General features: G+C 35.1%; 1 protein-coding gene across 9 annotated transcripts in view; it reads left to right on the forward strand.

Annotated features, from left to right (window-relative positions):
* Window positions 1-13,024, forward strand: part of RAB3GAP1 (RAB3 GTPase activating protein catalytic subunit 1) — a 97,654-nt gene that overhangs the window by 21,566 nt on the left and 63,064 nt on the right. For all 9 annotated transcript variants that reach the window (XM_026015549.2, XM_026015548.2, XM_072757619.1 and 6 more), the window contains 2 exons: window positions 6,110-6,242; window positions 9,112-9,190. In XM_026015549.2, the coding sequence (XP_025871334.2) occupies window positions 6,110-6,242; window positions 9,112-9,190 (212 nt within the window). The remainder of the gene's footprint in view (window positions 1-6,109; window positions 6,243-9,111; window positions 9,191-13,024) is intronic.

Here is a 13,024-nt window from a genome sequence, read left to right on the forward strand (position 1 = left end):
AGAGAGAGAGAGAGAGGCAGAGACACAGAGGGAGAAGCAGGCTCCGTGCAGGGAGCCTGACGTGGGACTCCATCCCCGGTTTCCAGGATCATGCCCCGGGCCAAAAGCGGTGCTAAACCGCTGGGCCACCGGGGCTGCCCGGATTGTTTTCTTAATTTCTTGTTCTGCTGCTTCATTATTGGTATATAGAAATGCAACAGATTTCTGTACCTTGATTTTGTATCTTGCAACTTTATTGAATTCATTAATCAGTTCTAGTAATTTTTTGGTGGGAGTGTTTTGGGTTTCTTCTGTGTGGTATGTCATCTGCAAATAGTGAAAGTGTTGACTTGTTCCTTACCAATGTGGATGCCTTTGATTTTTTTTTTTTTTTTAGGATTTTATTTATTAATTCATGAGAGACACACACTGACAGAGTGGCAGAGACATAGTCAGGGGGAGAAGCAGGCTCCATGCAGGGAGCCCGATGTGGGACTCAATCCCAGGACCCCGGGATCACTCCCTGAGCTGAAGACAGATGCTCAACTTTTGAACCACCTAGGCATTCCAGATGCCTTTGATTTCTTCTAATTGTCTAATTGCCGTGGCTTGTACTTCTAGTACTATGTTGAATAAAAGTGCTTAGAGTGGACATCCTTGTCTTTTTCCTGACTGTAGGGGAAAAGCTTTAAGTTTTCCCCCATTAAGGATGATGTTAGTTGTTTTTTTTTTTTTTTTTTTTTTTTTTTAAGGATGATGTTAGTTGTGGCATTTTCGTACATGGGCTTTATTATGTTGATGTAGTTGCCTCTGAACCTATTTTGTTGGAGGTTTTTATGATGAATGATATTGTACTTTGTCAAATGCATTTCCTGCATGTTTGGAAATGATCATGTGGGTCTCATACTTCTTCTTACTGATGTGATGTATCACTTTGATTTGCAAATATTTAACCACCGTTGCATCCTTGGAATAAATCTCACTTGATTAGGGTGAATGATTTTTTTTAAACGTATTGTATTCAGTTTGGTAGAATTTTGTTTAGGATTTTTGCATCTGTATTCTTCAAGGATATTCGCCTACATTTTTTTTGTGGTGTCTTTATCTGGTTTTGGTATCAGGAGAATGCTGGCATGATAGAATGAATTTGGAAGTTTTCTTTCCTTTTCTATATTTTGGAATAGTTTGAGAAGAATAGATATTAACTTTTTATTTTTTTATTTTTATTTTTATTTTTTTTAATTTTTATTTATTATTTATGATAGAGAGAGAGAGAGAGAGAGGCAGAGACACACAGGCAGAGGGAGAAGCAGGCTCCATGCACCGGGAGCCCGATGTGGGATTTGATCCCGGGTCTCCAGGATCGCGCCCTGGGCCAAAGGCAGGTGCCAAAATGCTGCGCCACCCAGGGATCCCGATATTAACTTTTTAAATGTTTGGTAGATTTCACCTGTGAAGCCATCTGGTCCTGGACTTGAGTTTTTTGGGAGAATTTTGATTACTGATTTAAGTTTTTTTCTGGTTATTGGTCTATTCTTTTCTCTTTCTTCCTCTTTCAGTTTTGATAGTTTATGTGTTTCTTGGAATTTATCCATTTCTTCTAGGTTGTCCAATTTGTTGGCATATAGTTTCTCATAATATTCTCCTATAATTGTATTTCTTTGATGTCGTTATTTCTCCTTTCTCATTTGTGATTTTATTTATTTGAGCCTTTCTCTTTTTTTATTGATTAATCTGGCTAGAGGTTTATCAATTTTATTGATACTTTTTTCAAAAACCAGCTCCTGATTTCATTGATCTAATTAATTTTTTTTTTTTTTAGATTTCTATTTCATTTATTTCTTCTCTAATCTTTATTATTTCCTGCCTTCTGCTGGTTTTAGGTTTTGTTAATGGTTCTTTTTATAAAAAGTTTCTTTACATGTAAGGGGGTTAGGTTGTTTGAGATTTTTCTTCTGCTTCTCCCTCTGCCTATGTCTCTGCCTCTCTCTCTCTCTCTCTCTCTCTATCATAAATAGATAAAAATTAAAAAAAAAAAAAGAAAAAAAAAAGGGATCCCTGGGTGGTGCAGCGGTTTGGTGCCTGCCTTTGGCCCAGGGCGCGATCCTGGAGACCTGGGATCGAATCCCACGTCGGGCTCCCGGTGCATGGAGCCTGCTTCTCCCTCTGCCTATGTCTCTGCCTCTCTCTCTCTCTCTCTCTGACTATCATAAATAAATAAAAATTAAAAAAAAAAAAAAGATTTTTCTTGGTTCTTGAGGAAGACATGCTGTAAACTTTGCATTTAGAACAGCTTCTGGTATGTCCCAAAGGTTTTGAACCATTATTACGTTTTCATTTTCTTTTTTTCCCATGTACTTTATTATTTCTTCTTTTATTTCCTGGTTGACTCATTCATTGTTTAGTAGGATGTTATTTAATGTCCATGTACTTGTGGTCTTTCCAGATTTTTTTCTTGTGGTTGACTCCTAGTTTTATAGTGTTTTATCAGAAAAGATGCATAGTATGACTTCATTCTTTTTGGATTCGTTGAGGCTTGCTTTGTGGCCTAAAATGTGATCTGTTCTGGAAATGTTCCCTGTGCACTTAAAAAGAAGATGTATTCTGCTGTTATATGTTGGAATATCCTGAGTTAATCTATTAAATCTATCTGTTCCAGTGTGTCATTCAAAGCCATTGTTTCCTTGTTGGTTTTCTGTTTAGTTGATCTGTCCATTGAGATGAGTGTTGTGTTAAAGTCCGCTACTATTATTATATTATTATCAATTAGTTCCTTTATGTTTGTTATTAACTATTTTATGTATTTGAGTATTCCTCATTTTATTAATTTTTAATTTTATTGTTAGTGCCTTTTGTGTTCTGTCAGAGGAATCTTGCCTATCTCAAGGGTTTAAAGACAGTTCTCTGTTTTCCTCCAGGTTAATATCTTATTATTCCAGGACTGTTTGTTGAAAAAACCATCCTTTCCCTAGTGAATTGCAGTAGCTCCTCTGTTGTAAAATGAGGTATAAGTGTGAATGTACTTCTGAATTATTATGTTTTATTGATCTGTTTGTCTTTATACTATACTGTCTTAATTACTATAGTAAAATAAATCTTAAAATCAGGTAATATATTTTTCATCAGAATTATTTTAGGTATTTTAAGTCCTTTGGATTTCATGTTAGTTTTAGAATCAGCTTGTCAATTTCTACAAAATGCCTGCAGGGATTTTGATTAGGATGATGTTGAATTTATAGATCTATTTGAAGAGAATGACATCTTAATGCTGATTATCTTCCATGTACATTTAGCTCTCTTAGGTCTTTAATATTGCTCGTCAATGTTTTGAAGCATTCTTAGGTAGAGTTCTTTGCTTATATTTCATTATATGTATTTCTAGTTAATTTACTTTTGATGTTGTAAGAGTGGTATTTAAAAAAAATTCATTTTCCAAGTGTTTGCTGCTTGTTTATAAAAATACAGATGGGTTTTATTTTTTATTTTTAAATTTATTTATTTATTTAAAAAATATTTATTCATGAGAGACACAGAGAGAGAGAGAGAGGCAGAGACACAGGCAGAGAGAGAAGCAGGCTCCATGCAGGGAGCCCGGTGTGGGACTTGATCCCGGGACTACAGGATCACGCTCTGGGCAAAAGGCAGGCAGTCAACTGCTGAGCTACCCAGGCATCCCAAAAGATGGATTTTATTTTTTATTTTTTATTTTTTATTTTTTATTTTTTTAAGATTCATTCATTCATTCATTCATTCATGATAGAGAGGCAGAGACACAGGCAGAGAGAGAAGCAGGGTCCTCGCAGGGAGCCTGGTGTGGGACTCGATTCTGGGGCTCCAGGATCATGCCCTGGGCCAAAGGCCGGCGCTAAACTGCTGAGCCACACAGGGATCCCCAAAGATGGCTTTTATATATTGATCTTGAACTCCACAACTTCATAAGCTCATCAGTTAGTTTTAGTAGTTTGTAGGTTGCTTTGGATATTCTAGGTACATATCAGATCATTGTGAATGCAGATAGTTTTATTTCTTTCCATTATATATACTTATTTTTATTGTCTAATCAGGGCCTTCAGAGGTTATTCTTGATGAATCACTAGGTTAACTTTGAACTAGAATTGTTATTTCTGATTCTAATAATAAATATCAGTATGGTGTCAAAGAACTGCATCATACTGGAGTTGAAGGAGCGAGATTAGAGTGTTGTTTTTCTGTTTAATTATCTTCAGAAGTCTGTTTGGGAGACAGAACCTGGATGCCTCCTATTTATTGAATGCAACCAAATCCTCTTTCATATGGCTGTTGGTAAGGTTGATAGTAGTTCCCAGAATCCAGAATTAGGGTCAGATAATATTTCTTTATGTCCTTTAAATGGAATAGTTCAGCTTTTTTGCAAGCTTGACCAATGAGCTTATCTCTTATTTTCTGGACTTCTCCCTGTTCTTAGTTTTATCCTTAACTGCTTTATAGTGCATATTCCACATAGCATACTGAGCTCTTACGCATATCATTATAATGCTTATTGCAATTTGAGAATTTTAGTATGGGCCATATATGTCTTAATACAGGTTAACATCACTTTAGAGAAACTCAACATATAAAATTATAGTTTTTGATATGTACCATACATGGTGATTTTTCTCTTAATAAAAAGATTGCGGGCAGCAATGTTTTGACTCCATTTAGAATTAGAATTATTTGCCAAGAACACACATAAAACATTTTTGACATTAGGTATGGTCATGAAAACACATTTTATAAAAACCCAGTAACTCCCAGAATCATTTCTTACATCTTTTCTGTCTAGTTTGGGACTATCTGTGCTTGGCAAGTTGCTGGGTTGGTATTTCCTGCCTCACAGTGGTGCTATGCTGTAATGACTTTATATCCCTCCTGTGGAAGTGGTACTTACGGGAGATAAGAGGCCTATGGGAAAAATCCTTTTTTATGATTATGTTGTATAAGTGAGGGGGCTCTTTGGAACTTTAAAATGTTTCCAGTCAGGGAGTTGCTATTTAGATAAAAATATCTGAATAACAAAGCTTGGTAAACATGGTTACAAAAATATGTTAAGTAAGTAAGTGCTACAAATGTCATGTCACTTAAAGCTGATTCTACAAACTGCTTCTTTATTTTTTTCTTTTTTTTAAAACTGCTTCTTTATTTTTATTTTTATTTTTATTTTTATTTTTTAAATTAATTTTTATTGGTGTTCAATTTACCAACATACAGAAAAACACCCAGTGCTCATCCTGTCAAGTGTCCACCTCAGTGTCCGTCACCCATTCCCCTCCAACACCCGCCCTCCTCCCCTTCCACCACCCCTAGTTTGTTTCCCCGAGTTAGGAGTCTTTATGTTCTGTCTCCCTTCCTGATATTTCCCAACATTTCTTTTCCCTTCCTTTATATTCCCTTTCACTATTATTCATATTCCCCAAATGAATGAGAACATACACTGTTTGTCCTTCTCCGATTGACTTATTTCACTCAGCATAATACCCTCCAGTTCCATCCACGTTGAAGCAAATGGTGGGTATTTGTCGTTTCTAATTGCTGAGTAATATTCCATTGTATACATAAACCACATCTTCTTTATCCATTCATCTTTCGATGGACACCGAGGCTCCTTCCACAGTTTGGCTATTGTGGCCATTGCTGCTAGAAACATCGGGGTGCAGGTGTCCCGACGTTTCATTGCATCTGAATCTTTGGGGTAAATCCCCAACAGTGCAATTGCTGGGTCGTAGGGCAGGTCTATTTTTAACTCTTTGAGGAACCTAAACTGCTTCTTTATTAAGCAGTTTCTGATGTCCAGTAATGCTCTGTACTATATAATGATATTATTGGATTTGAGATTTTTATAATAGTATGTTTTATTGTCATGTATTTTTTCTAAATTTTAAAATTTATAAGATGTTATCATTTTGAGCTAAAAGTAACTCAGATTCTGCTAATGGTAGAGAGGTGGTTTTTTTGTATGTAAGAAGCATGGGATTTACTGTGTATTTTTGATTTTATATATTTATCTCAAAAATTACTCAAATTATCATTTTGTATATCATTTGATGGTTAATATTCTAAGGGAATTTTCTTTTTAAACATGGATGTTTTTCCATTTTATTGTTAAATATAGGGTATATTTACTTCTGGCACATGGGAAGAGAAATCAGATGAAATTTCCTTTGCTGACTTCAAGTTCTCAGTCACTCATCATTATCTTGTACAAGACTCCGCTGATAAAGAAGGAAAGGATGAAGTATTGGAAGGTAAATTGTTAACTACACATTTGAAACTCTTGACTGTAAGAGTGATTATAGTTTTGAATTATGAATTTAGGTCTCTTAATTAAGTAGTGCCCTCTGGAGAGGTTTTACATTTGCAAAGATGTTTCACTACATTTGAAATAGAATATGATCGTTTTAGAGGAACTTTCATACTAGCATTCATTTCAAAATTACTTAGATTAGCAAATATTTATTGAGTGCCCTTTTAACCCACAGTTAAAAAAAATTTACATCCCCGTAAAGGAGATATGGTCTATAAATAAGTAACAGTAGTCAGAGGTAGAAAATAGAAAATGATAGGTGCCATCCCAGCGCACAGGTAAGGTGCTACTGAAGTTCAAAGAAGAAAAGATCAGTTTTAGCAGATCAGAGAAGATGTAGTGAAGAATTAGGCAACTAAGCTGGGATTTGAAGGATTTAAAAGTAAAGGAGTTTGTAAGTTTGATCAAGTGGATTAAAATTCAGGTTTTTCTTCTTACTAGCTGCTTGACCTTTCGGAATCTGTATTATCTCACTTGCAAAATGAAATAATATCACCTGGAGGATTAATGGAAAGATTCAATGAGATACTGTAAATGTGAGCACCTATCTTACCTGGCCTGTGCTAGGTACTCAGTAAATGGTATTTATGGTTACTCATAGGTTACATTGCTCCAAATCTCTGTAATTGGTGCTTTTAGTTGTTCATTGGTCAAATCATCCAAAATCTCAGTCTTGAGATAGAGTTGCATATAATAATGAATGACCAAGGTATTGAAAAAGTATGAGTTTTGGAGCTGTCAGTCAGATAGCTTTCTTCACTCACTCAAAAAATAAATATGCAGGGATCCCTGGGTGGCGCAGCAGTTTAGCGCCTGCCTTTGGCCCAGGGCACGATCCTGGAGACCCGGGATCGAATCCCACGTCGGGCTCCTGGTGCATGGAGCCTGCTTCTCCCTCTTCCTGTGTCTCTGCCCCTCTCTCTCTCTCTCTCTCTCTCTCATAAATAAATAAATAAATAAATAAATAAATAAATAAATAAGCAGAATGTGTGTTAAAGTTTTTTGGGGCAATTAATGGCATTATGCTAAGCGAAATAAGAGAAAGACAAATATTGTATGATCTTCTTTATATGTAGAATCTAAAAGAGCAAAAGTGAAAACAAAACTCACTAGGCTTATAGTTAGGAGAATAGATTCGTGGTTCCTAGAGGTAGAATTGGGAGTGGGCCACATGGATGAAAGGGATCAAAAGGTACGCATTTACAGTTACAAAATAAGTCATGGGGATATAAATAACCTATAGCATGATAACTATAGTTAATAGTACTGTGTTGTGTATTTGAAAGTTGCGCAGAGAGTAAATTTTAAAAGTTCTTATGACAAGGAAATTTTTGTTGTTAACTAGTGACAGATGTTTACTAGATTTGTGATCATTTTCCAGTGTATACAATTGTTATTATATTGTATACCTGAAAGTAATATAATGTTATATGTCAATTATATTTCATTTGAAAAAATAAATTAAGAAAACTTTTTTCTGGTCAAAACAGATTATCATTTGTAAGTATAGGCCTGAAATATTTGCCTTTTGTATAGGAATAAAATTATAAAACCTTTTTTATTATATGCATTCATCTTAGAAACAAAACCAAGTAGATAGCATCTGCATTCAGATTGATAAACTAGAACAGATAGCATTGATCATATATACACATATGTAAGACAATTATATATCAAAATAAAATAATTATGCCAGAATATGAATTTGTATACTTTAGGAAGAAGGAGATGAGAGGAATATATACAACTGGTGGGAACTGGTAGTAGCCCAGAGATTTCTAGGTCCAACATTCTGCTAATGAAGGTAGAGAAATCTTAAATCTGTTAATTTGAGGAAGGATTGTATATCAAGGAGAAGCTCTTATAATAAGGAGGTTTAGAATCAGTATTTCTGAGGTGAACTCGTATAGAGGACTATGGTATGAGAGAAGATGAATGGATTTAGGTTATTTTTGCAGGTGTATATGTATTGTGTGCAGTTTCAGTTGGTTGTGATGAAAGTGTATACATAATGGGAGAAGTTAAAGTAAACCATCAATTCATTTAATTTGAAGATACACATTTAAAACTATATTATCACAGGTCAGAAGATTTGAGCACTGAAGTTTTATTTTGTTAGGATTGTTTATTGCTTTAGGTAAAGCATCAAGTCATTAGTATTCTCCTATTCTTTTTGAAAATTAACAAAATATAAATTTGCTAAGGAATTATGGCTGTAGAGCAAAAGGAAATATTTTTATGAACAAATAAATATTCTTTATACTTTCAAATTTATTACACATTTATGAATAAGTAAGGATCATTTATGTCATATATTATAAATAGCAACAGAAGTGTTAAAAATACATGGGTAATAAGTTAGTGGGAAGCTGGTTAGTGGTTGTGTAAGAACGCTTAAGGTGGCCAGAGGCCAGCAAAGACTAGCCATAGGAGGTGATAAGTGATAAGGTGTTGACAGGACTCTTAAGAATTTTGAAAAAAAGTAGAGACAGGGGCACACCAAAAAGAACAGATAAAACATGGTTTTCTAGGAAGGATGAGGAAACGTTTGAGTCATGACTTTGAAGAAAGGAAAATATTATACATATAGGAATAATACTTTTGTTTTTAGAAGCTGGCTTTTTAAAAATAAGAGAGACCTCTATCTCACCCCAAATCTTAGAGCTGTTCCTAGATATAAATCTTTAAGCAATTGTAAAACGACATGGATTAGCAAGACCTGTTACATAATGTGATTTTTTTCAGTCATGTTATAAAATTTTGCCTTAGAATGAACATACTAATTTTTTCATTATTAAATGTTTTTGTAGATGTTATTCCACAGTCTATGCAAGATTTGTTGTGTATGAATAATGACTTTCCTCCAAGAGCACATTGCCTGGTAAGATGGTAGGTATATGTTTTATTCAGGTAACTTTTAGTATGTGTGTTCAGGAGACCCCAATGTGTCCCCCACGTTCAGTGATTGGATAGGAAGACAAGCAGAACTCAGCATAGGGTTGTACTTAGGACAGTTTTTTTCAGTGACAGTCCACAAACAAAATCAACACAGGGAAAAGGTGCCTGAGGCAAAGTTTGGAGGAGCTGGTGTCTGAGTCCTTTCCTAATAGAGTCACATAGAACATACTTAATTCCCTTAGCAACAAGTTCTGACAACACATATGAAATGTTTTCTACCAGGGAGGCTCAGTTCTGAGTTTTTATTTGGGGGCTGATACCCTGTGACTGGTACATAACAAAATTCCAGACTCCCAGAAGGAGAGCAGACGTTTAGCATAAAACACATTATTTGTACAAACAGTTTAAGTGCAATAACTCTTATTGGAGGGTTTTTTGAGAACCCTCTTCAAATCCAAATTCCTGGGAGCCTGCTGAAGTTCAGCGTTGCATGCAGGCCATTCTAAGGATAGTAGACACAGGCCGGCTGTTAACTTTTTCCTGCACAATATATTTCATAATCTAGAGTAGAGCCTAACTATCATTCTAATGAGTAACATAGAACATTTACATATCATAGAAAACTTAATATGTGTTGTTGGAAATTGAATTGAAATAAAATGTTGATCTCAGTTACATGCTAACATCATGACTTACTTCTATCTAAATTATAAATGTGATAAATTAATACGAGGTATATCACTCTTAAAGTTCTTTTTATCTTAGTTTGGTGGGAATGGTATTGAAGCATACCACCACCAAAATGTCTCAAGTATGAGAGTATGGTCAAGAAAAGAGATCTAATTAAAATAAATTTATATACTGGTTTTATATTAGTCTGTTGGTGTGAGTTGGTCTCTTGATTTTTTTTTTTTTTTTAAGATTTATTTGTTTGAGAGAGAGCATGTGTGTGCGAGTAGAGGGAGGGGGAGAGGGAGAGGGAGAGATCGAATCCTTAAGCAGATTGTATGCCATGTGTAGAGTTACATGCGGGATCCAATTCCAGGACCCTGAGATCATGACCTAAGCTGAAATCCAGAGTTGAATACTTAACCAAGCCCCCCTGGTGCTCCTTGATTTTTTTTATTAAAGAATTTCTAAGAAAGGAGAAAATGATAATATCTTTTAATTCTGTTGTCTTCATTCTAGTGTGATTACTATAGCAAGTAGAATGTAGCATATTAAAGGAAAACTAATTGCAAATGCAAATAAATTGGATATTGTTTAATAAATGTGCCTTTAATTTTACTTGATCTTTTAAAAACTGTGGACTTAAACATCTTAAACAAATATAAGTGAATTTAATACATTACCATTTAATTTAAACCATCCAGATTCTCTTCTGATCTTTTAAATGTGAATGTATGCATTTAAAATGAAAAAATACATCAAAAGGCACCATGATGTCATAGAGCATAACTTTGCATGTATTCATTCATTCAACATTAATTGAACCTACTGTTTGGCCAAACATTGAATTAGACACACTTATGTTTAATTTCTAGCTCAAGTACTTATTGTCAATTTTAGGCATGTTACTCAGTATTTTTTTTTTTTTTTAAGATTTTATTTATTTATTCATGAGAGAGACAGAGAGAGGCAGAGACACAGGCAGAGGGAGAAGTAGGCTCCATGCAGGGAACCCGACATGGGACTCGATCCTGGGTCCCCAGGATCAGGCCCCAGGCCAAAGGCGGCACTAAACTGCAGAGCCACCCGGGCTGCCCTACTTAGTATTTTTTATTTGGTTTCTACTTTGGGAAAGAGAAAAATAATATGCACCTTTAAGAATAATTGTGAGGATTTAGTCAGATAATGATACATGGTATGTTTATCAAACTGAATGTTGTTATATAATTTCCATTCATCTGGGGATCCCTGGGTGGCACAGCGGTTTGGCACCTGCCTTTGGCCCAGGGCACGATCCTGGAGACCCGGGATCGAATCCCACATCGGGCTCCCGGTGCATGGAGCCTGTTTCTCCTTCTGCCTGTGTCTCTGCCTCTCTCTCTCTCTCTGTGTGACTATGATAAATAAATAAAAATTAAAAAAAAAAATTTCCATTCATCTTTTTTTTTAAAGCTTCTAGATAGACATGAATTTTGAAGGAACACTATGTAACCCACTATAGTCTGACATCTAGTCTCCTCCAATTCATGTCCATTCCACAGGCAAAGTATATTCATTCTGCTCTTTTTAATATTTATTTCCTAAAACTGTGTTTGACACATAGTTCATAGTTTAATAATATTTGTTGAATGAATAAGCAAAACCTTTTTGTGTATTAATGAAGTACTTGTTAGTGATATATTTTTTTATATTAATGAAAACCACTTGTTAGTAGTTTTTTTTTAACCTTTACATTTGTACTTTAAAACTTTTTGGGGGCAGTCCAGGTGGCTCAGCAGTTTAGCTCTGCCTTCGGCCCAGGGCATGATCCTGGAGACCCGGGACCGAGTCCCACATCAGGCTCCCTGCATGGAGCCTGCTTTTCCCTCTGTCTCTCTTTCTCTCTCTCTCTATCACACCTCTCTCTCTCTGTCTGTCTCATGAATAAATAAATAAAATCTTAAAAATAAATAAATAAAACTTTTTAATTTTAAAAATTAGCAATACAGTAAAATTAATTTTTTTTTCCTGAGTAGTTCACCAAACTTCAACACGTATGTATAGGTTTTTAAAAACTACTTCCATAATCAGGATATACAACACTTGTGTAACCTCCAAAAAACTCTTCTTGTCAATTGCTACTTCTTGCAGTTACTGATATGTTTTTATTTTGTCCTTTCAAAAATGTCATGGAAATGGAATTGTATAGTAACTATTTGAGACTACTTTCTTTCATTCACTATACTGCTTCTGAAATCCTTTGAAGTAATTCTGTATCAGTAGTTAGTTCCTTTTTATTGCTGAGTAGTATTCTCTTGTAAGGGTATACCACAGTTTGTTTACTTGTTGAAGGATATTAAGGTTGTTTCTAGGTTCAGGCATTTATGAATGGAGCTGTTTTATGTTTTAAATATCTGTGAACAGATTTTTGTGTGAAAGTACATTTTTAGTTCACTGGGTTAAATACCTAGGATAAGATTGTTAGTCATATGGTAACTGTATGTTTTTAACTTTATAAGAGTAGCCAAAATATATGATATGATTGGGGCTGTATCGAAATATACAGCTTTTCCACAATGAAGGGAATAGTCAACAAAACTAAAAGGCAACCTATGGAATGGGAAAAGATACTTGCAAATGACATATCTGATAAAGGGTTAATATCCAAAATATATAAAGAACTGATACAACTCAACACCCAAGAGAGAACCCAATTAAAAAATTGTAGGCATGAACAGACTTTTCTCCAAAAAAGACATCCAGATGGCCAAAAAGACATGTGATGTTTAAGGGTCAACTTAGAGGAAAAGGAGTAAGAAGTGATAACACAGTAAATAAATGTTAACAAATTGAACAATACTATATGTATGAGGGCCATAGAATGGTTGGATACACTCTGTATACATCCCACTGTGCAGAGGAGATGTGAGAGAGCCCAAACTTCAGAACTGATTGTAAATTTGAATGCAGTCCCCTCACCCCCAACAGATCAGCAGAAAGTGAAAGTCTTATGGGCTCAGGTATTTGAGCATAGTCTTTGCCCCAATTACTGGATTACCACTAAGCTATATTGACAGTGGGTAGTCCCTGGGAAGCCAGGCTAAGAAGAATAAAATGATTGAACAGAGACATCAATATTTGAATATCTTGGGAAAGGCAGATAGTACCTTTTAAATC

The sequence above is a fragment of the Vulpes vulpes genome, chromosome 5 (assembly GCF_048418805.1).
Source record: "Vulpes vulpes isolate BD-2025 chromosome 5, VulVul3, whole genome shotgun sequence".
Classification (NCBI taxonomy): domain Eukaryota; kingdom Metazoa; phylum Chordata; class Mammalia; order Carnivora; family Canidae; genus Vulpes; species Vulpes vulpes.